Source organism: Acomys minous (assembly GCF_964271855.1).
Source record: "Acomys minous genome assembly, chromosome: 16".
In the NCBI taxonomy this organism is placed as follows: domain Eukaryota; kingdom Metazoa; phylum Chordata; class Mammalia; order Rodentia; family Muridae; genus Acomys; species Acomys minous.
The window spans coordinates 85,318,215-85,340,859 of NC_140498.1; the positions used below are offsets into that span (position 1 = coordinate 85,318,215).

At 46.2% G+C, this 22,645-nt stretch overlaps 1 protein-coding gene across 14 annotated transcripts in view; it reads left to right on the top strand.

Annotated features, from left to right (window-relative positions):
* Nucleotides 1-22,645, top strand: part of CLIP1 (CAP-Gly domain containing linker protein 1) — a 115,849-nt gene that overhangs the window by 72,404 nt on the left and 20,800 nt on the right. For 8 of the 14 annotated variants that reach the window (XM_084762653.1, XM_084762659.1, XM_084762658.1 and 5 more), the window contains 7 exons: nucleotides 32-188; nucleotides 2,367-2,532; nucleotides 2,620-2,835; nucleotides 5,229-7,496; nucleotides 8,563-8,679; nucleotides 10,692-10,798; nucleotides 17,118-17,238. In XM_084762653.1, coding sequence (XP_084618779.1) covers nucleotides 32-188; nucleotides 2,367-2,532; nucleotides 2,620-2,835; nucleotides 5,229-7,496; nucleotides 8,563-8,679; nucleotides 10,692-10,798; nucleotides 17,118-17,238 — 3,152 coding nt within the window. The remainder of the gene's footprint in view (nucleotides 1-31; nucleotides 189-2,366; nucleotides 2,533-2,619; nucleotides 2,836-5,228; nucleotides 7,497-8,562; nucleotides 8,680-10,691; nucleotides 10,799-17,117; nucleotides 17,239-22,645) is intronic. The other 6 variants (XM_084762660.1, XM_084762648.1, XM_084762651.1 and 3 more) reach the window with 1 other exon arrangement.

The following is a 22,645-nucleotide window of genomic DNA, read 5'->3' on the forward strand; positions in this document are numbered from 1 at the left end:
GTGGTGTTATTTCTTTTCCGTATATGTTCAGACATGGAGGCAAAATTTAGAGAGAAGGATGAAAGAGAAGAGCAGCTGGTCAAGGCAAAGGAAAAATTAGAAAATGACATTGCAGAAATAATGAAGATGTCAGGAGATAACTCTTCTCAGCTGACAAAGATGAATGATGAGTTACGCCTGAAGGAAAGGTACGTGGAGAGCCTGCCTGCCTGCCTGCTGCGGAGGTGGCGCAGCAACAAGGGCGTGGCAACAGAGGTGGGCGGCGCCTCAGGGCGGCGGATGGGATGGGCAGCGTCCCAGCACTCGGGACAGAGGCAGGTGGGTCTCTGCGTGTTTGGTCTACAAGGTGGGTTCCAGGCCAGCCAGGGCTGCATAGTGAGACCTTGTCTTAAAACAAAAACAGAACAACCCAGGAAAACAAGGCTTCCTGGCTCTTCCTTTTTCTCTTTCTGTTTCCATTTTCTGATGTTCTCTCCTTTAAGCTCTCTCTCTCTCTCTCTCTCTCTCTCTCTCTCTCTCTCTCAGTCTCTCTCTCTCTGTGTGTGTGTGTCTAGGGATTGAAGTCATTGGACTACACTCCAATTTTCTGTTCCTTTCTCCTTGATTCATGTATGTAGCATTTGTTTTTGTTTTTTTTTTTAATATTCTACCATGAGTTTTAAATATCAATCAGGCTTGTTCAGCAAGTACTTTTACTGAGCCATCTCATCAGTCCTTGTTAGACTTAAAAGTGAGGTTCTCCAGCTTGTTAAGAATGACAGAGTTAAGGATACAGCAGGATGCCTAGACCTTCCAGTGGCTTAGGGAGACAAGACCCTTGTTTAATAATAGCAGTAACTGAAAGATGTTTGGGGCCAGCTCCCAGGCGGGTTCACGGGTCCCAAGGGGAAGTTACCACGCAGGCAGGGAGACAGAAAAGTGGAGGAGGAAGAAAGAGTGTGAATACACAGAGAGAGAGGAGAGAGAACCAACGTGTCTGGATTATATTCCTCTTCCCTGGGGGAGAGGAAGCCCAGTCCCTGGGCTGGAAAGTTCAGCATCGAGAGTAAGGTATGCCAGCCATGCCCTGTAGCAGGTAGGGACTGAGGCATGCTGGGAGAACCCAGAAGCCAGGTACCCTTTGGTATGTTAAATAGGCACCTTAGCTTCTTGTCCTGGCTCTGAAGCCCAACAGTAACTAACATTTATTACAACACCTTAGAGATGCCTGTAACTTCCTTCACTGCAATGACAGGAAACACCTACGGAGGACTTACCGTGCTAACAGCTTAAGTTTATATGGGGTGTATTTTTTGAGCTTCCCATTTTAAAGAAAAAGAAACTGAGGTTCACTTGAGGTTTCATAGCCGAACCATCTGGTCTTGGTGCTCTTATTTCTTTTACTAACTTATATTTCCTTAGTACTAAAACTTCTTTTATCTTAAGGCCTGCCAATAATAGTAAAGTCTATTATTCTTAGGTTCTTTTTTGCTTATTTTTAGAGACAGAGCCTCATGTAGCGCTGGCTATCCAGGAACTCCCTACATAGACCAGGCTATACCTCAACTCATAGAGATCTGCCTGCCTCTGCCTCCTGAGTGCTGGGATTAAAGGTGTATGCCACTGCACCCAGCTTATTCTGAGGTTCTTGTTGGCTCTCCTACCCCCTTTTTTGTTTTTTTTTGGGAGTTGTTGTTTGGTTTTTCGAGACAGGGTCTCTCTGTGTAGCCTTGGCTGTCCTAAGCTCACTTTGTAGACCAGGCTGGCCTTGAACCCAACAGCAATCCGCCTGCCTCCCGAGTGCTGGGATTAAAGGTGTGAGCCACCACACCCAGTTCTCCCACCCCTTTTTATACCAGCCATATAGGAACCAAATAATTAACAAAGCAAAACATTTTAGAGAACATTTTAGAACCATTAGAATTTGACTTGCAAATTATCAATGCTTTTAAAATTAATCACGATCCAGCCTTTCACCCATACATTGTAGTTCAAGGTCACTGGGTGACTGGTGACCTGGCCATCCGCTGGCAGCGTCTGAAGCAGCTCTGGTTCTTGCTCTTAGGCATCTGCGCAAGTGGCTGTTTGCAGGGTCTCCAGAGGGCGCTGCTTCTGAAGGGGTTTTATAGCTACAGCCAGCACTGTCCCTCTGGCTGTCCTCCTGTGCTGCTGAGTCACTTGAAGGCCCTGATCCTAGGCTAAGGTCCCTTGCTTTCCATGTCCCTGGGGACCATGAGATTCTTGTTCTATGTGTGTGTCGTGTATGTGCAGGTACAGGACATTCCAAAGCCATTCCACCCCGTGTAAAGTAGGCTAGGCTGGGTGGCCTGAGAGTCCCAGGAGTGACTAAAGAATTATCCGACAACTCATATTGACACTTATTCTAGATCTGTGGAAGACCTGCAGCTAAAGCTCACAAAGGCTAATGAGAACGCAAGTTTTCTGCAGAAAAGTATTGGGGAAGTAACTCTTAAAGCTGAGCAGAGCCAGCAGGAAGCAGCCAAAAAACATGAAGAAGAAAAGAAAGAATTGGAGGAAAAGTTGTTGGAACTGGTAAGGAGCCGTGCAGGGGGCTGCTGGCGAAGCGGGTGGGCGGTCCCTGTGCGGCAGGGGGCTCACCCCTTCCTTCGGGTTCTGCAGGAAAAGAAGATGGAAACAAGTCACAACCAGTGTCAGGACTTGACCGCAAAGTATGAAAAGGCCAGTTCTGAGACAAAAACAAAACACGAAGAAATGGTGCAGAACCTACAGAAGATGCTGGCGGACACAGAGGAGAAGCTGAAGGCTGCTCAGGAGGCAAACAGAGGCCTGATGCGGGATGTGGAGGAGCTGAAAACGCAGGCCGAGAAAGCCAAGGTATGTTCTGGGGCAGAAATAGGGCGATTGTGGTATATCTCAGCTAAGTTCTGCATCAGGGCCGCAAGTGCTTAGGGGTAGATGTGACCTGCTAAACTATGCATGGCAGAATGGTAAACTGCATCTTTTGTGGCTTTTAGTGTTTTGTACCAGCTGTTCTTCCTTGTAGGGGAAGGTAATGGCTCTACAGGTCTCCCCGCTAAATGTACCGTATAGCCATCACCAACCCCTGTACTGCTTGCCCCCAGAGCTGACAACCTCTTACTGTTGCCTGGCTGTCTGCTTGCTTGGGAAAGCAGCTTCCTCTGATCTTTGCCAAGCCTGCTTCACCTTGCACTAGGGTTAAGAAAAGCAGGAGGCAGAGGCCCTGGGAAGCAAGCGGGCATTGTATCGGAACCGCCCAGCGGATGAGCAGTCTTGTAGGGAGAACAAGAACTCTGGAGAGGGCTTTAAATGCCCCCAGGAAGGCTCTGTGAGCTTGCCGACATGGGACTGGGTGCAAGGAAATCAAGAAAATTTTTTAGTTGAAAACAGTTAGAACTTGGTATGTAGAATTTAAATTTTTGCTGTCAGGATTGTATCTGCCCCCAGTATATTCTCTGACTTCAGTAACTTAGTAAACTTTACCCTTACTATACTATTTAACTTTCTTATTGCTCAAACAATTGTTGTCTTAAATGTTTACTTTTAATGCATTAGAGAAATGTTCATGTACTAGTTTACTAGAAAGAAATTATGAACGAGAATTTGAAACTATTAAAAACCTTGGGTTTTGTTTTTGTTTTTGTTGAGACAGGGTTTCTCTGTGTAGCCCTGGCTGTCCTGGAAGTCATTCTGTGCACGAGGCTGGCCTCGAACTCACAGAGATCCACCTGCCTCTGCCTCTCAAGTGCTGGGATTAAAGGTGTGCACCACCAGCACCTGGCTAAAAGCCTCTTGTTAAGGCTAGAGCTCTGGCTTAGTTGTAGAGGACCCACCTACCTACCCTGTCCTCGAATCAAATCCAGGACTGAAACAAACGGCAACACAAACCCCACATGATAGAATTCATGTCAAGTGTAAGGAGGTGCAGTCGCCCCTCTTCCACATGCTATCGGAGCTTTCTGCTATGTCCTCTTTTCTCAGCAGCACCTGCAGCTTGACACTCCATCTAGTGGTGGATGTGATTCCCATGGCCGATGCTGCCCATGTGGTCCCCTTCCGTTTTGTAGGCTACACAACAGTGTTCTTGTGTGAAGCTGCACTGGCTTTGGTGGTTTTATATACAGATCTTTTGGCTAAAGTACTAGGATTATTATTCTTCCAAATTTGTCATCTAGATATTTGATTTAGTGAGCTAAGACCCAAAGAAGTTCATGTATTCAGCCAACACGCCAACACAGAGCAAGTTAACCACTGACCCAAAACTGCTGTCTATTCCAGTAGCCACCAGCTAGATGGGGCTATGTGAAGTTAAACTTGCACGGCTGCCAGTGCAGCGCTCTAGGTGGACTCGGTGCGTTTCAAGAGCTCATGGTCACGTGTCTACCATGTAGAAGAGCATGAATAACATTTATTTCACCACAGAAAATTCTGAGTAGTACCAATATAGACATCATTAATTTATCTTATAAATTACTACATTTAAAAACCACTTCAGGCTAGAGAGATGGCTCAGTGTGGTTAAGAGCACTGTCTGCTCTTCCAGAGGTCCTGAGTTCAATTCCCAGCAGCCACATGGTGGCTCACAACCATCTATAATGAGATCTGGCGCCCTCTCCTGGTGTGAAGATGTACATGCAGGCAGAACACTGTGTATGTAACAAATAAATTAAAACACACAAACATACACAATTGTAGCCAATAAGGCGTAGAAATTAATCAGCATTTTGAATAACATATATGTGATCCTGGAACTGACACTCTTAAGCCTGTTGACTGCCTTTCCTGCTAAGTAAGGGCTTAAACACTCATAGACTTTCCCTTGCTGCCCCTCCTTTTGATTAGAATATACCCACCTATGTTTGATTAAAATATACTCACCTATTAAAAAATACCAAGCTTTTTTTTTACCCCAACATTGAAAATTCTTCTCTGAGATAGAAATAACTCGACAGAACAGTAAGAAAGAGTCTGATCCCTAGTATGAAAACCGGGGAAGTTATAGGAGTGGTTGCATACATTATTTCAAAGAGAAGAAGCTAATAGGCACTTTGCAGAGTTAATTTTCTTTGTACTATCCCCTTAGGAACTGCTGGTTTACTTCTCACCCTTAGCTATTCAGATGGGCTTTATGAAGCTTATTGCAGGAAATTCTAAGCTTTGATCGTTTTGGCCGCATTAAGTTATTTGGGCTTGCATTTGTCTGCTTGATTTCATTGTGTTCCCGTTCTTTCCATCTTTTGTCCCTGTAGTCGCTAGCTTATTTGTTAACATCAGCCAAAAAAGAGATTGAACTAATGTCAGAAGAGCTGAGGGGTCTGAAATCAGAGAACCAGCTCCTTGTGCAGGAGGCAAATGCTTTAAAGTTAGAGAAAGGCTCACTCTTATCAAAGCTTATAGAAGTGGAGACCAAGACAGCTTTGCTTCAGGAGGACCATCAGAAACTGTGGGCAGTCAACGAAGCCCTCCATCTAGAAAAGGAGAAGGTCTCGGAAGAAAAGCAGGCCGCCGAAAAGCGCTGTCAGCAGGAGCATCGAGAGAAAGAGTCCCTGGTGGTCCAGAGAGAGAAGCTGCTGAAGGAGGTGAACGTTGCCCAGGAAGAGCTCCTGCAGATGCACATGGAGAACGACTCCCTGGAAGCCTCCAAGGTGAGCATGCAGGTGCTCATCGAGGAGCTCCGCTTCTGCAAGGATAAGCTGATGGCCATGTCGGAGAAGGCCCGGGCCGAGAAAGAGCACCTGGAGGGCCAGGTCAAGAAGCTCACTGCTGAGAACCTGGTCTTGGTCAAAGACAAGGATGACGTCATTCAGAAACTTCAGAGCGCTTACGAGGAGCTCGTCAAGGACCAGAAGGCCCTGGTCCAGGAGATCGAAGAGCTCACGACCGAGAAGAAGTCAGCCACGGAGAAGCAGATGAGCCTAGATAACACCTGCCTCACCCTAAAGGCAGAGCGGGAGAACCTCCTCCAGAGCAACAGAGACCTGCAGTTTGAGAAGGACACACTGCGCCAGGGCCAGGAGAAGCTGAGCGCCAGCCTCGAGGCCACCCTGCAGGTCAAGCAGCTGCTCAGCACGGAGGCGGAGACGCTGCGCGCCCAGCTGGACTGTGCCAGCAAAGCGCTGCGGAAGGCGGAGCTGGACATGAGACAGCTCCAGACCACCAACGCAAGCCTCACCAAGCTCCTGGAAGAGATTAAGACCTGCCGGGCGATCACAGACACGGAGTGTATCCAGCTTCTCCATGAGAAGGAGAGCCTGGCAGCCTCTGAGAGGAAGCTCCTGGCCGAGAAAGAGGAGCTGTTAAGTGAGAATAGACTCTTCGCTGAGAAGCTCAGCAAGCACTCGGAAGAGGCCGCGTGTCTTGAGAGGACCCTAAATGAGAAGATCACGTACCTGACTTCTGAGAAGGAGGTGGCTAGCCAGAAAGTCGCCAGGCTTAAAAAGCAGCAAGATAGTCTCTTGAAAGAAAAGTCCGCACTAGAGACGCAAAATGGAGATCTGCTTGCTGAGAGGGAAAATTCTATCAAGACCATAGGCGATCTTAAAAGGAAGTGTGACCAAGAGGCTGCAAACCGACGCATAATAGTGCAGGAGAAGATGAAACTGCTGGGTAATATCGACACTCTGAAGAAGGAGCTTCAGGAGAGAAAGAAGGAAAACCAGGAGCTGACGAGCAGCAAGTGTGACCTCTCCTTGATGCTGAAAGAGGCTCAGAATGCCAAGAAGAGTCTTGAGAAGGAGCACACTAGCATGATGCAGGCGAAGGAAAACCTGAACGCCGAGCTGAAGACGTGCTGCTGCGAGAAGAACATCCTGCTGAGGGACGGCCTGAACCTGCAGGAGGAGTGCCAGAAGCTAACCGAGGACATCCGCGAGCTCCAGCAGTCGCTAATCCTGGAGAAGGAGGCCAGGGCAAAGGACGCCGAGGCCTCCCTGTATGAGAGTGACAAGCTTCGTGGGAGGATAGCGCTCTTGGAGGAGGAGGTACAGGGCTTGAGGGTGTGCACTGAGCAGCTGCAGACTGAGAACAGTAAACTTGCCCAAGAGAAGGCCAACTCGGAGCAAAAGGTGGTGGAAATCATTAAGGAGAAGGAACTCCTGAGCGCGGAGACGGCTCAGCTCGCTGCCAACATCGAGACCCTGAAAAGTGACTTTGCTGCCCTTTCTAAGTCCAAGTTGGAGCTGCAAGAACTGCACAGCTGCCTCACCAAGATCCTGGATGACCTCCGGCTGAACCACGAGGCGGCCTTGACCGAGAGAGCCGAGGTGCTTCAGGACAACAAGAACCTCCTGGCCGAGAAGCGAGAACTGATGCTGAGAAGTGAAGAGGTCCTGAAGGAGAAGGAGAAGCTGGAAGAAAGCTACTTCATCCTCCAGAAAGAGATTAGCCAGCTGGCCCAAACCAACAGCCACATTTCAGCCAACCTCCTAGAGGCCCAAAGCGAAAACCGTACTTTGAGAAAAGACAAGAGCAAGCTTACCTTTAAGATTAGAGAGCTTGAGACCCTTCATTCGTTCACGGTAAAGTGAGAGGTTCGAGTATTGAGCACCCAGACTCCTCACTAACTGTCACTAACGTTAGCGGCTTAGGTGACTTCTCCTCATTGCCACCTAGGGCAATCCGTCTGACCAAGCCGTCTGTGTTTGTGTGTCCAGCTTTTCATTGCAACCGGAGAGGTGGATTCATCACTGGGTGTCTAATTATAGCAGTCTCTCCTCATTTCAGAAAACCTGAGAACTGTGAATAAAAAAGATTATTTACTTAATTTAAAGAGAAGCTTTGCTATCTGTAAAAAGTAACTGTTTCTTGGAGGCTACAGAGCAATATTAGAATGTGCACACACTGAAATACAGTCTGCCCTTCTATTTCACTCGTTGTGCCTGTCCATTTGGTGGGCGATCCCACTGAAATCTCCATGGCTGAGAGCAGAGCATGTATCATCCTAATTCCTCATGAGCATTCTTAAACCCACCAGATGAAACTGTAACCAAATGTCTTACAATGATTTTATGATTATTTTTGATAGCTAGTAGCTAAGAATTTGTGTTCCTATATGTACATCTTTTTTATTCACAGACAGTTACACTCATCACTGTTTGTCACAGATTTCCCATTCAGTACCTCTCATGGAACACTTGAGCCTTATGCTGTAATCGCCCAAATAATTTATATTATTTGAAAAATTCTTAGCTTAAACGGAGTGACTTTAAAAGCCCCAAATTGGAATAGCCAGAAAAGCATTCTATACTTACAGCAGAAAATGTAAGAGCCATGCAGTTATGTAGGGTTGTTATTCTTCATCACCAAATAGTCTGTCACAGAAGTCAGAGTGCTGAGCATGTGCTCGTCAGGGTGACTAGGGTGAGAGACCGTAGAGATGGCTAAGAGTTAACCCCACGAAAAATGCCACGGGAAGGGCCCGTCACCTCCTGCTCCAGGGTACAGACCCCTCATGTCCTGGCTTGTTTGCTGATGGGGGGGCTGATGACTCTCACCCTCTGCGGGTGCTGCCTGGCACTCTGAATGCCCTGATGGTGCAGGAGAGAGTGCCTGCCTCGCCTTCTCACGGTGTCTCCTTGTGCGTAGGCTGCTCAGAATGCAGAAGATGCCACGCAGATCATGGAGCAGATGACCAAGGAGAAGACAGAGACCCTGGCCTCCCTGGAGGACACCAAGCAGACGAACACAAAACTACAGAGCGAAGTAATCACACTGAATGCCTTTGCACCTCCTTGTTCAAGGCTTACCGACGTCATGGGGTGTTAGTCACTTACCTCGGGAGTGTGTCTTTTAATCCGTGTCAGAGTTGAATGCACACCATGCCGTGATAATGCTAGATAAAATATAGTATGTAGTAGCACTGAACTGTAAGGATCTGGGTAACACTGGGTGTGGTGCTGCATGCCTATAAACCGTGTACTTGGGAGGTGTTGGCAGAAGGATTAGGAATCCAAGACTGGTCTGGGTTACATGAGGTCCTGTCTACACAAATCAACAACAACAACAACAACAACAACAACAACAACAACAACAGAAAGCCCTAACGTCCTAATGCTGTGCTGTTCCTAGATAAGTACTCAGTGGTGGCACTTTCTAAGTTTTTTTATCCTACACATTTTTTCCTCTCAACTTTCTCCTAATTTAGGGCTACTGAATTCCATTTCACCAGCCCTCATATAGGCTTTTTCTTGGCCTAGTTCAGTATTTACATCCTTTTGTGTCGTCTTGAGTGAATCATTTCTAGAGCCGGGACAAATTTGTGGCATCAGACTATTTCTGTTCTATCTTCAAGTAGCATTTCCCTTTGGACCTTTCCGTGATGCCCTGTTCGCATCTTCCCTGTAGTTATGATAGAGGGGTTGGCGATGGGATCACGTGTCCTGCAGCACTTCCGCTCACAAAAATCCTCCCTGAAAAGCTGCTGTCTGAACAGCCAGCTGTCCTACTGAAGTGGGGTGTGAAGTTCTTTAGAGCTGCGGCGCTTTGTAAAGTCCCAGGCAGGTAAGACAGGAAGTAGTTCAGAGGAAGGGGCTGCTGGGTAGAAAAGCTCCAAGCCTCTTTCTGCCAGCCTAAAGATCTTCCAAAATGGACATTTTGAGGTAATTAGGGTAAATAAAAATGTAGAGAGAGTACGCTCAGATTTTCAAGATCTTTCTGTGGATGTGATGAGGTAGAATTGGGTCCTCCCTCATGGGTTCTGTAGCTGCCAGGCCACAGGTAGACGAGCCGTCTCTTGGGCCCATTGTAATGCCTTATTTCCTTCATAAACAGGATGACAAAGGACATTAAAAGGAAAGTGGTGGTGTTAAAATTAGCCTGGTACTTTTTGGATTCCTGGTTGGTGGCATGTGACACGACACAGGAGACAAGTCGCTCTTCTAGCTATAAGAGATAGGGACATAAAACCCAGATTGCGAGCCGGGCCCCAGAATCGCACTTTGTATGGTGCATGGATCAAACACGCTCCATCCATTCCTGGAACTCCAGCCACCTGCCAGAGCCTCTCCTCAGTCACCTTCCACTCAGGAATTGCCTGGCTTCCCCACTAGAGGGCAGACACTAGGAAGCCTGCAGGACATCGGTGGGGTGGAATATGTGTGATGGCCCTCAGTCTCACTGCGTGGCTCTTTCCTCTCCATAGAGGTTGCAGATGGATAACACAACACACCCCCCACTGCAAATAGTTAATTCAGATAATTGGAAATATCATCTACATTACTAGTCATCGAGGAGAGGAAAGGGTTTTTGTTTAACTACAATGATTGATCCTTGATAATGTCACTGTTTGGCAATCTGTTTCTTGTTCTTTAAAGGAGGATAGTTTTGAAGGCAACCCCAGTGGTAAATACTGAGAATTGTACAAAAAAACTAACGAAGCCAGACATGGTGGTGCACAGCGGTAATCCTAGTGTGGGGAGGGGGCCAAGGTAGCCAACCAAACAAAAGCACACGTGGCTAGAGAAAGCTTCTGTCGTAGAACACACTAGCAATTTAGCTCGATATTTTGGCCAGGTGCACAGGAAGTGAAGACTGAATAAGGAGGAGATATGCAGCTCATAATCAATTTGTCATCTGTAATCCCTTCTCCAGATAATTCCTCTGCCGCTTCTATTACAGATGACTAATTTCATCTATTTTTAAATACATGTTTTGTGAATAATTTATCCAGCCAAATGAAATAATGTCATTGTTTTTCCCCCCTCTTGGTCTTTAAGTTGGACACACTTAAAGAAAACAACTTGAAAAACATGGAAGAGCTGAACAAATCGAAAGAACTTCTGAATGTAGAGAATCAGAAAGTGGAAGAGTTCAAGAAAGAAATGTAAGTGTATCTTCTTTGAGGGAAATTACTCTAAGTTTTAAAAAAAGGCAAGCGGTATTCGAAAAGTCTGTAAAGCAGTTGTCCTGTCAGTCCCCCAAATGCATTCCCCAAAGGCAACTTCAGGAACCCCCCTTAGAACCGCAGCTAAGCCGAGGATCACAGGGAGCTGGGCTAGCTGCTGAAGTAAGAGGCAGGCAGGGCTCGACCGTGGCTTCCTAGAGCCAATCAGACGCCTGCATGGCCATCGGTTGAAGTAAAATGTGTGTGTTTCCATGATAGCTGGTCATAACATGTAGAACTGTAAAACTTTCTTATTAGTAAATACTTCAAAAGCCAGGCGTGATGATGCACACCATTAATCCCAGCACTCGAGAAGCTGAGGCAGATGGATCTCTGTGAGTTTGAGGCCAGCCAGGTCTACCTGTCAAGTTCCAGGACAGGTAGGGCTACATAAAGAGATCCTTTAAAAATATAACTAAGCAAATCAAAATAAATCCTTCAGAACTTGTTTGTTTGTTTATCTTTTATGTGCATTGGTGTGAGGGTGTCAGATACCCTGGAACTGGAGTCACAGACAGTTGTGAGCTGCCATGTGGGTGCTGGGAATTGATCCTGGATCCTCTATCTGCATGTACACCTGCAGGCCAGAAGAGGGCATCAGATCCAAGTATAAATGGTTATGAACCACCATGTGGTTGCTGGGAATTGAACTCAGGACCTTTGGGAGAGCAGACAAGTGCTCTTAACCTCTGAGCCATCTCTCCAGCCCTCCAAACTTCCTTTTAATAGAAAAACAGTCAGACTTGTGGCACATGCCTATAATCCTAAGTATCTGAGAGTCTGAGACAGGATAATTGCTGTGAATTAGAGGCCAGTCTAGCCTACAGGGTAAATTCCAGGACATCCTAGGATATAGCTCCAGTTATTAGGTGCTTGCTGGGCAAAATGAAGTTCCCATATAAAACACTGAATATGGTAGTATATATCTATAACTCCAGTGCTATAGAGCAGAGACAGGAAGGTCCTGGAGTTTGCTGAACATCTAATGTAGCTGAAGTGGTGAGCTCCAGGTCCAGGAGAGATCTTGTCTCAAAACCTAAAGTGGAGGGGGGCATGGGGATGTGAGGGTGGGACTGGGAATCAGGCTATAAACTGATTAAATGATTAAGAAAACACCATAAGGCTGGGTATGGTGGCGCACACCTTTAATTCCAGCACCTGGGAGGCAGAGGCAGGCAGATCTGTGAGTTCGAGGCCAGCCTGGTCTACGAAGAGAGTTCCAGGACAGTCAAGGCTACACAGGGAGACCCTGTCTCAAAAAACCAAAAGGAAAAGAAAAGACCATAAGTGGAGAATCACTGAGGAAGACACCCAGTGTCCACCTCTAGCCTCCACTCACATGTGCACACACACACTAACACACTCACACACGTGTGGTGGCACACTCATGTAATCCCAGCATTCAGGGAGGCAGAGGCAGGCGGATTGCTGTGAGTTCGAGGCCAGCCTGGTCTACAAAGTGAGTCCAGGACAGCCAAGGTTACACAAAGAAACCCTGTCTGGAAAAACCAAAGGAAGTAAAAAAAAAAATAAATAAATAAATAAAGAACACACATACCAAACACCAAAGAAGCTAACATTTTAGCTACATTCAGAGAGGGTGGATTTGAGAAGTTATGCTGCTGGGATGTGGGACACTGACCAGTCTGGCACTACCAGTAGCACTGCTCTGAGGTCACTGGGCCACGTTGAGAGGGCTGGGGGTAGAGCCACAGTGGGTCTGAGCAAGAGAGCACTTGTGTTTAGCTGGCATCCTCGCTCCACACTGATGATCCCCGTGCACTAGTGAGTCTTCAGTGAGTCTGCCCGCTAAATGCTGTGAGTCCTCACTTAGTCATGTCCTGTCACTCTTCCCGGGTTGTGTAGGATTAATGTCATGCCATAAAGAGACAAACTGTGGCTCAGCGTAGTTGTGGAGTGCGTGCTTAGCATGTGTGAGGCATTCAGTCTGAGGCGGGAGTGGGGGTGGAGGTTGTCTGTGTGGCTGATGTGCTGGTGCACGCCCGAAATCCCTGGAATCAGGAGACAGAAGCAGGAATATGGAAGGTTCCAGGTCAGCTAGAGCTTCGTAGTGAGAACCTATCTCACCCCTACGCCCAGTTTGTCTGTCTGTGTGCCCTGCGGGGAGTAAGACAGCTGCTTGGAGAGTGATGGTGGCTGATCTTTCTTCTGACTGCCCTGAGGGAAGCTGTTAAGATGACAGAGAAGCAGTCCCTGTGCCAGGCCCGAGGAAATTCCCTCTTCCTGTCTGTGACAAGGCACCCCATGGATAGATCTTAACTTTGCATAGAAACTGGTGGAAGGCGGCCTGCGGAGCTGGTGAAAAGCCTTAGCCTGTGACTCTGTCCTTTGCCCTCGTCTTGGCCACACTTCAAGGCAAAGACATCTGCCTTCACAGGCCTGTGCGATGGGAACAGGACTGCTAGGGCTGTTTTGCATTCCTTAGTTGCATTCTTGAGTGCCTAAAGCTAGAGAAGGAGCAGCTGTCTGCCTGTGTGTGTGTGAGTGTGTGTGTGTGTGTGCATGTAAATATGTGTGCATGTGGGTGTGTGTCTGCATGTAAATGTGTTTCTGTGTTTGTGTGGGTGTGTGTCTGCATGTAAATGTGTGTCTGTGTGAGTGTGTGTCTGTGTGTGTGTGTATGTCTGCATGTAAATGTGTGTCTGTGTGTGTCTGCATGTAAATGTGTGTGTGTGTGTGTCTGCATGTAAATGTGTGTCTGCGTGTGTCTGTGTTTGTATGAGTGTGTGTCTGTGGGTGTGTCTGCATGTAAATGTGTGTCTCTGTGTGTCTATGTTTGTGTGAGTGTGTGTCTGTGTGTGTGTGTATGTCTGCATGTAAATGTGTGTATGTGTGTGTGTGCATGTAAATGTGTGTGTGTGTGTGGTTTGACAGGTGCACAGCAATAGCTGCGTTCGCCAAGGCTGCAATGTCTGTCCTCACCTGAGAGAACTGTACTGCTTAGAGAAGCAGAGCGAGAGGATCTGCAGCTGACAGCGCCTGTGGCGGGCTCTCCCAGCTGGAAGCCAGCACTTGGGATGGAGCGGTCTCTAACTCTTCCTCCCTACTGGAGTCATTGCAAGAGAGCCTTTGATATTGGTGAACCTGCTCCTGATTTCAGCAGGACAGCAACAGTGAAAAGTGGTTTTCTATTACTTATCTTAGAAGAAGGGACAAAAACAGTCCAATTTTTATCTCTAAGTACCTGGTTTAGTAAGAAATCTGGACTGTATTTAACTTAATAAATATATGAGTAAATTTTAAGTCAATATCAATAATATTTATTTTGTAAAATATCTTGTTCTGTAAAAAGAAAAGCAGCTTTTAAATTGTTTTTGAGTAGCTGGAAGATGGCTCTTTGGTAAAAAGCCTGCTATGTGAGCATTAGGACCTGAGTGTGGATCCCTAACGCCCGTGTAAACGCTGACGTAGCTGGGCATCCCTGTAGTGTCAGCGCTGAGAAGGCAGCAAGAGGACGATTCCTTGGATGTGCTGCTGCCAGGCTAGCTGATCCTGCAGCTCCACGTAAAATGGAAGTGATTGAAGAAGACATCAGTGTGGACCTCTGGCCTCACATGTGTATATACACACTTGCATATGTACCCATGAAAACACACACACACACACACACACACACACACATACACAAAGTTGTTAGAAACTTTTGTTTGTTTCTTGTGATATTTGCGGTGTGACCCAGCTTTGTGGAGCCTGTTCTCTTCTTCCACCTCCACTGGAGTTCTGGAGATTGAACTCTGAATCATCTGGTTTACGCACCAAGTGCTTTACCTGCTGAGTCCCAGTGGCCGTTTTGAAAATAGCTTTGGCTTCTTGTTGAAATTTTTTACTGCAGGTATTTTTAGGGGTGGTATTAAGCAAGTGATAGATCACTGAGTGACACCTCCAGCACACAGTATGCTCTTTTTTTTTGTTTGTTTATTTGTTTTGTGTTTGCTCTTTTCAGACAGGATCTCTTTCTCCTGCTGTGGCTGCCCTAGAACTTGCTATATAGACAAGGCTGGCCTTAGACTTGCAGAGATCCACCTGCCTCAGCCTCCCGAGTGCTGGGATTAAAGGCGCACTGTATGTTCTTTTGGGGGGGGGTTGAGACAGGGGTTCTCTGTGTACCCTTGGCTGTCTTGGACTCATTTTGTAGACCAAGCTGGCCTTGAACTCAGAGATCCGCCTGTCTCTGTCTTCCGAGTGCTGGGACTAAAGGCGTGCGCCACCATGCCCAGCGTACTGTATGTTCTTTAACCCAGCACTTTCAAAAACTTTGTAGAGCCGAAACTTTGTGTATATACGATGAGAGAAAACATGTTAAGGAGGCAGAGGAGGAGCACAGACATCAGCGCCAACAGGCCAGTGTGGTGTAATCCCAGCACACCGGAGGCTAAGGCGGGAGGATTTCAAGTTCTAGGCCAGCTCTTGAAACATAGCAAGACCCTGTATCAGTAAACAGGGAGGATTTCAAGTTCTAGGACAGCTCTTGAAACATAGCAAGACCCTGTATCAGTAAACAAGAAAAGTTCCTGTGAACGCAGTGACAGTGTGAGAAACACTGTATTGGTTTATGATGGCTTCATTGTATGAATTTTTTTCCTGATTTGTAAGGGTTAATGGACTTTATCCAGTCAGTGAACTTGTGGTGTGTGTGTGTGTGGGGGGGTGCATTCATACTAATTTGCTTTCCTGTTGCTGTGATAAATACCACAGTCAAAAGCAGCTTGGGGAAGACAGGGTTAGTTTGTCTTGTAGGTCACTGTCATCACTGAAGGAACCCGAGGCGGGGGCTGAAGCAGAGAGCACTGAAGGGCGCTGCTTGCTGCGCGCTCTCAGCTCACGCTCAGCTCTCTTCCTTACACAGCCTGGGTCCGCCTGCTCAGGCATGGTGCCGGCCACGGTGGGCGAGGACCCCCCCCCATATCAATCAACAAGTAATAAAATGGCCCACGGACATGCCCACCGGCCAGTCTGATGGAGGCAGTTCCTCCGTTGGTCTCCCTTCCCAGACATATCTAGATTTGTGTCAAGTTGACAAAAACTCACTCGTGACAATTGTATATGTCAGTGGGTAGTCAGGTTGATACATCCACAGTTTAAATGATTTCCTTTAGCTTTCTTTCTCCATTTTTCTGTACATACTAAATACACATCTCTGAAAAAAAAATCTAATTTAGTGTGCTAAGTGAATTTTTATATAGATTTATTCTCCCAAATCTTATGAGGTCATCATAGAGTGTGTGTTATAGGTAGATAGGTGAGGAATTAAAAATCTAGAAAATTGAAGATGCCAAGCACTGCCACCCATTAGACAATTGAAGTTAAAAATAGATGTATTCATGCATTGACAGATGGATTCATCCCCAGATGACTGGATTCAGAATCCAGCCGCATATGACAGCTTGCTAAGAAGAGTTTACCCAGCAGAGCCCTACTTAAAATTCAGAAGTGCTTCAAACGCTTCTATGGCATAAAACTAGAATCTAATGATTAAGTAAAAATATTTTGAACAGCCATATGAAAGGATAATAGTTCAGAATGTATATTTGGATTGATTTTAATAATAAGAAAATAGCTAATAAATACATTTACCTTATTTGTGTTGGCATTTGTGATATGGCTTATCTGGAAATCTGTGTTAGGATTTTATTTGTTTCTTTTAACTAACAATTAGCATTGTAAAAAAATACCATCAAATAGCTGCTATTTACTTAGGAAAAAAATATCCTTTGGACATTTCACTTCCCACTGTCCTAAAAATACATTCAGATTCACAATAGCACCTGACTCTGATGGACATTGGGAAATGGGACCACTGCATTTTTAGTTTGGTAGGAGAAAATTGGATTAAAAGATCTGTGCCTCCAAACAAAGTGCTTTGGCAGCAAATTAAATTCCTATCGCCATAGTTGGCTTTGGTATAATTATTTAACAAAAATTTCCTAAAGATGAAGGCAATACTGACCGTGTCATTTGTCATCTGTTTTACAGAAAAAATTTGCTTTTGTGTGGGGTGTGGGTGGTAATAGGGTAGAGGTAGTGTTTCGTGGGTATTTTAAAATGTCATAATTGAGGGCAACCAATCTCTTTTTGAGAGGTTAAAACATGTGACCTCCCCTTCATGCAGCTGCTTGTTACAGATCTTATCGGGCACGTGACCCAGATCTATTTTCCTCAGTGCCGCGAAGCTGTTGTCTCCCACAGTTTCCTTGCTTGTCTTGTTTCTATGGTAACCCTGCACTCACTGCCCTTGCAGAGAAACCCTGAAGCAGGCAGCAGCTCAGAAGTCCCAGCAGCTTTCCGCGCTGCAGGAAGAGAACGTCAAACTTGCCGAGGAGCTGGGGAGAACTCGGGACGAAGTCTCCAATCATCAAAAGGTCAGTGGCCCTTCCGTGGGTAGCTTCCCATCCGCTGTTTCTGTAGCATTCCTGGATTTGCTCTGTGTGGTTAGATTGTTTCAAATGTGAGGCCTCATTCATCCTTTTGCTTCCAAGAAGGCACACTGCTCGGGCCGAAGGGAGCTGACCATTCCGCTAACGCTCACACACACTAGCAGCGCCAGCACCGGGCCCTGAAGAGCGAGAAAAGGTCCTTACTACAGAGTCTCCCCTAGCAGTGTGTTTAAACGGGAAGAATCCAACAGTATTTTCTCCCTACCACAGCTTCGATTCCAAAATTATTTTTCTCTTAGGATTTTCCCCCTCTCTTACTGAAACTGGTTTTCAGGATATGGATTCTAAGAAGATGGTTTTAGTGTGAGAGTTACTGGTTGATTTTTGAGGCGAGCGAACTATGACTCTCCTTAAATTGTGAATGTACGAGTGTTGGTTTGTGGAGTGTGGTTCCACGGAGAGTGCGTCCCCGCCTGCTTGCTGAGCTGTGTGTCTTGGAGATCTCCAGCGGAACCCTTGGGGGCAGCGCTGAGTGTACGCGGTGCCGTGTTCTCCTCCGGATTCTTCTCTAGCATCGGAGTCGAGATGTTGGTCACATCTGACCCCAGGGCGGCTGCTGGAATTTTTAACCATTTATACTTGCTTTGCACTGCCGAGGGAAAGATCTGTCACCTGCCGCAAGCGCTGGCGCTGCCTGGGCAGAGTAGTTTGGAGTCACTGCACTTCACTTTCATCAAGATGGAGCAGTTTGTGGTGAAAACACGTTTTTTTCCTGAACCTCCCCACATGTAGTACAGGCTGGCTTTAAACTCAGAGCAATCCTCCTGTTTCCACTTCCCAAGCACTGGGAAAGGCACCAGAGTTTATTTCAGACTTTTACCATTTCTATTATAGCTTTCTTCACTTTCCCCATTTCATGCAGGAAGTGCTACAGCCTCCCAGCTCTGAATGGTGCTGGTACACACATGACAGCGGCGACCTGTCCCTCTGCCGTTCTGTGTGACAGCACTCTTACCGTATCTGTAGCAGAAGATAGAAGCACAAAGAAGGTGGCAGTTTGTTCAGCATCCTCTGGCAACCATGTCACAGTGTTTGTCATCTTCTCATTTGGGCTTGGGACAGTATCAAAACGAGTTGGCTTAAGCAGGGTCACCGCACCCTCCTTTGATCATGAAAAAAAAAACCCTTTGGACCAAGGAAGATTTTCCTTTCTGGTGTAGCTGGACTGTCTGTGGCATCTGGGATGTCGGGTCAGGGTGTCGCAAGGACTGGAAGAGGACTTGGGTTAAGTGCTCAGTCTGTCTCGTTGGCTTTTCTTTTGTTTTGTGTTTTTTTGATTTTTTTGGTTTTTTCCTTCCCATTTCTTTGAACAACTTTTGTAGAGGCCGTGGACCCCATCTGTAGGGTGAGCTGGGAGGTTGCACTGTCCTCCTGTGCTGTCATCTCAGCTGGACTGATGATATTTCTTGTGTCTTGCTCAGAGCTGGAAGGGGCTGAGGAGACCTCCTGACTCTTGGCAGAGCTTCTCAAAGGTCTCCGTCTTAGCAGCTCTTGCTTGGCCGTCTACTGAAAAGGCTTTGTGCTCAATGATTTGGAAAGCATTTTGCTGGGTGTTAGAAAATAGCAGCTACGGCTAGGAAAGCAACTTCCTTTTTAAGAATGGAAGCTGGGTATGGTGGCACTAACCTGTGATGCCAGCATTTAGGAGATAGAAACATGAGGATCAGGAGTCACTGGCCAGCCTTGGCGACACAGTGTCTTTGAGACCACTCAGGGCTGCAATGGCAAGTTCAAGGCTGATGTGGCCAGATAAGAGGCCTTGCCTTATTATGTCACTTTTAGATTGTTGTTGTTTGTAGTTTATTCAGAAAAGATAATTAAATGTCAACTAAACTAAGCTATGGAGAGGGATACTTTTCTTTTTCTTTTTTTAAAGAGGGATCAAACATAGGGCCTCATGCATGTGAGACAAGCACTGTACCAACTGAGCTATATCCCCAGCCCTGATTATGGTGATTATTAAAACTGATACTCGTCAAGCAGTGGTTCCAGTACTTGGGAAGCAGAGGCAGGTGGATCTCTGTGAGTTCAAGGCCAGCCTGATTTACAAAGCAGGTTCCAGGATAGCCAGGGCTACCCAGAGAAACTCTTGACTTAAAGGAAAAAAAAAAAAAAAAAAGAAACTAAACAGGAGCCAGGCCCAGTACAAAAAAGTGATGATGATGATGATGATGATGGTAACCAAGAAAAATTATAGACCATTCTTGCCTTGATATGTACAGTTCAGAGTGGAGAAAACCACCCACTTAAAATAATTTAGCTGGATGTGGTAGCTCACACCTATAAACCTAGTAATGCAAGTTTGAAGCCAGCCCAGGCCACGTGCTTTCAGGTCAGTCTGAACTACACAGCAAGACCCTGTCTCAATCATCCATCCGTCTATCCATCTATACATACATGCGTATATACATACATCTGTGTACACACATATAAAATGCTTTACAACCAACCTTATTTTAAAGATGAGTTGACTTGTCTGACTCTGATTCTTACTGTATTATCTCTACAAATCAGTAGTGCTAATTATTTCTGTAATTTCTTTAAAATTACAAATGTTTACTTCCTAAAATTAAATGAAAAATTTTTTAGATGTTAAGGATAAAATCTAGATCTTTTTGCATTAGTCAAGCTGTTGGCCATCCCTGTTAGAAATGCAGTGTAAATGAAGCCGTGCTGGAGGTCCAGTGGCAGAGAGTTTGCCTGACATGCCTGGGGTCCCGAGTTTAGTCTCTAGTGCAACAAAAGCAACAAAGGAGGGAAAGGAACTATCGCACAGAGCTATAGTGTTTGGCAGAAATACTATTTTTAAATGAAGAACTTCAGATGTGTTACTATATTTACTGTTTCATTCTAAAATTAAAATAGCAAAGACTAGATTGACAGGGTTAAGTTAACCCTGCCCCAGGCCTAGATTGCTTTGCACAGCAGCATCATGGCTCTCTGGGCCCTCACTGCTTTTGTGGAGCCCTAAGTTCCTCTGAGAGGGAGAGAGTCTCCCGGGTGAGGAAGCAGGGGCTCCTGAGGGGCGCCTGGCTTGAGGATGCTGCCTGCAGTGGTCCATGGCCGGTGATAAGATGTGTAGCAGTGTCCGTGGCCCAGGGCTGCTTTCCCTGCTACCGCCCTACTCAGGATGGAACCCCTTTATCTAGGAAGTGCTGTTTTAAAGACTTGAAACAAAACAAAACCGAGCCAGGAATATGGGGTAGGGAGCCAAACAGCGCTGTACAAATGGATTTGCAGGCTGGGGGCATTGCTCAGTGGTAAAGTGACGTTCTCAAATGTGAGAGACTTGGTTCAAGCACCAGGGTGTGTATGTGGCGGGCGCACTCTGAACTCTGCTGATATTCTTTTTTTCCTGTTTCAAATGTTTATTTGCTTATAAATCCCAAGACACCCCAAAATATGTGTGCATCCCACGGTTCTCACTGGAGCTACTGGTAAGGAAGCTCTACTTCCTCTGGGAAGCCTCCTTTATTTGGGGACTTCACTTCCTGCTTGTCCTTTTCATGCTCCCAGGATGAATCATTGTCAGAATTTTTAAACCAAGTTCTCAAGAGGCTTCAAAACAAGACTGCTTTGAGTTAGAGGGATCCTTGCCTCCCTGTGACAGTGGTTTTGTAGAACATTTCCTTTTTATTCTCTTTAAAAAAAAAAAGGCAGTGAAGAAATACCAAAGCTGGGTACCGTGGTGCCTACTTCTGATCCCAGCACTGGGGAGGCGGAGGCAGAAGGATCAGGAGACCCCGTCTCAAAAAACCAGGACGTGGTAGGGAGACAATGATGGAAGGCGATAATAAGGAGCGAGGCTTGGTTGGTGTGGGCGCGGAGTGGTGCTGGAGGCTGCCCTCCCTTAGAAGTCCTGTTTGATGTGCCTGCCCACAGTGCCACAAGTATCACGGTTAGGAGGGATGAGGAGGAATCCGAACAACCGGAAGGATGCTGTGCTTGCTTATAGTCCTCTAGAAAGAAGCTGGCTTGGCCAGAAGTGGGGTCTCTACCCCTGTCTGCAGGTTACATTGCCAGTGCTATTAGTTTTCCCCAACTAAAATTTGTACATGTAATAATAATAATAATAATAATAATAATAATAATAATAATAACAACAACAACAACAACAACAACAACAACAACAAAAACAACTAAAGAGATGATCCAGCAGTTAGTGCACTGTTGCTCTTGTACAGGTTTGATTCCCAGGGCCCACATGGTAGCTCACAACTATCCAGTTCTAGGGATCCCATGCCCTCTTCTAACTTCTGTGGGTGCGAATGTGGTGCACAGACATACATGCAGACCAAACACTCATATATAGGTATATGTATATCTATAGCTACATAATAAAATAAGTCTTTGTTTGTTTGTTTGTTTTTCGAGACAAGGTTTCTCTGTGTAGCCTTGGCTGTCCTGGACTCCCTTTGTAGACCAGGCTGGCCTGGAACTCACAGCGATCCACCTGCCTCTGCCTCCCGAGTGCTGGGATTAAAGGCGTGCGCCACCACGCCCGGCTCTAAAATAAGTCTTATATTTAAAAAATTATCACATTTATTTATGTGTGAGGATTCACACATGTTACAGTGTCCTTGAGAAGGTCAAAGGACGATTTGAGGGAGTCAGTTACCTTCTTTCATCAGTTATAAGGCTTGGCGGCAAGTTCTTTACGCCCTGAGCCATCTCTGCAGCCCCCAGAGTTCTTTCTTAAGTCTTCCTTTCTGTGTGTGAAGAGAGGGGCCACAGCCAGAACCAGTTAGGATTGGGAGTAGCCAGTGGTTTATCTGCCATCAGTATGCAAAGTGCATTGTCTTTTAAAATTATTATTATTAGTGTATATACATAAAATATTATTGTGTGTTCCTGTGTTTGTGTGTAGGGTGTGTATGTGTGTCTGCAAGTGTGCATTTCATGGCGCATACATGGAGGCCAGAGGCCAACTCTGTGATTGACTCTTTCCTTGCACCTTTATGAGAGCTCTGAGGATGAAGCCCATGTTGGCAGATTTGCCCCGAAAGCCCCTTCTCCCTCTGAGCCTTCCCACAGGCCCTGCATTACCTTTTAAAAGGGAATGTGGCCGGGCGTGGTGGCGCACGCCTTTAATCCCAGCACTCGGGAGGCAGAGGCAGGCAGATCGCTGTGAGTTCGAGGCCAGCCTGGTCTACAAAGCGAGTCTAGGACAGCCAAGGCTACACAGAGAAACCCTGTCTCGAAAAAGAAAGAAAAAAAAGGGGGGGGAATGTGTTGGGTAGAACCAAGTGAAATTATTTTGTTTAATAATCTGACAGACATGACTCGAAAGTTGTGACTGGTAGGGCAATGACACGGACTGTTTGTGCTCACA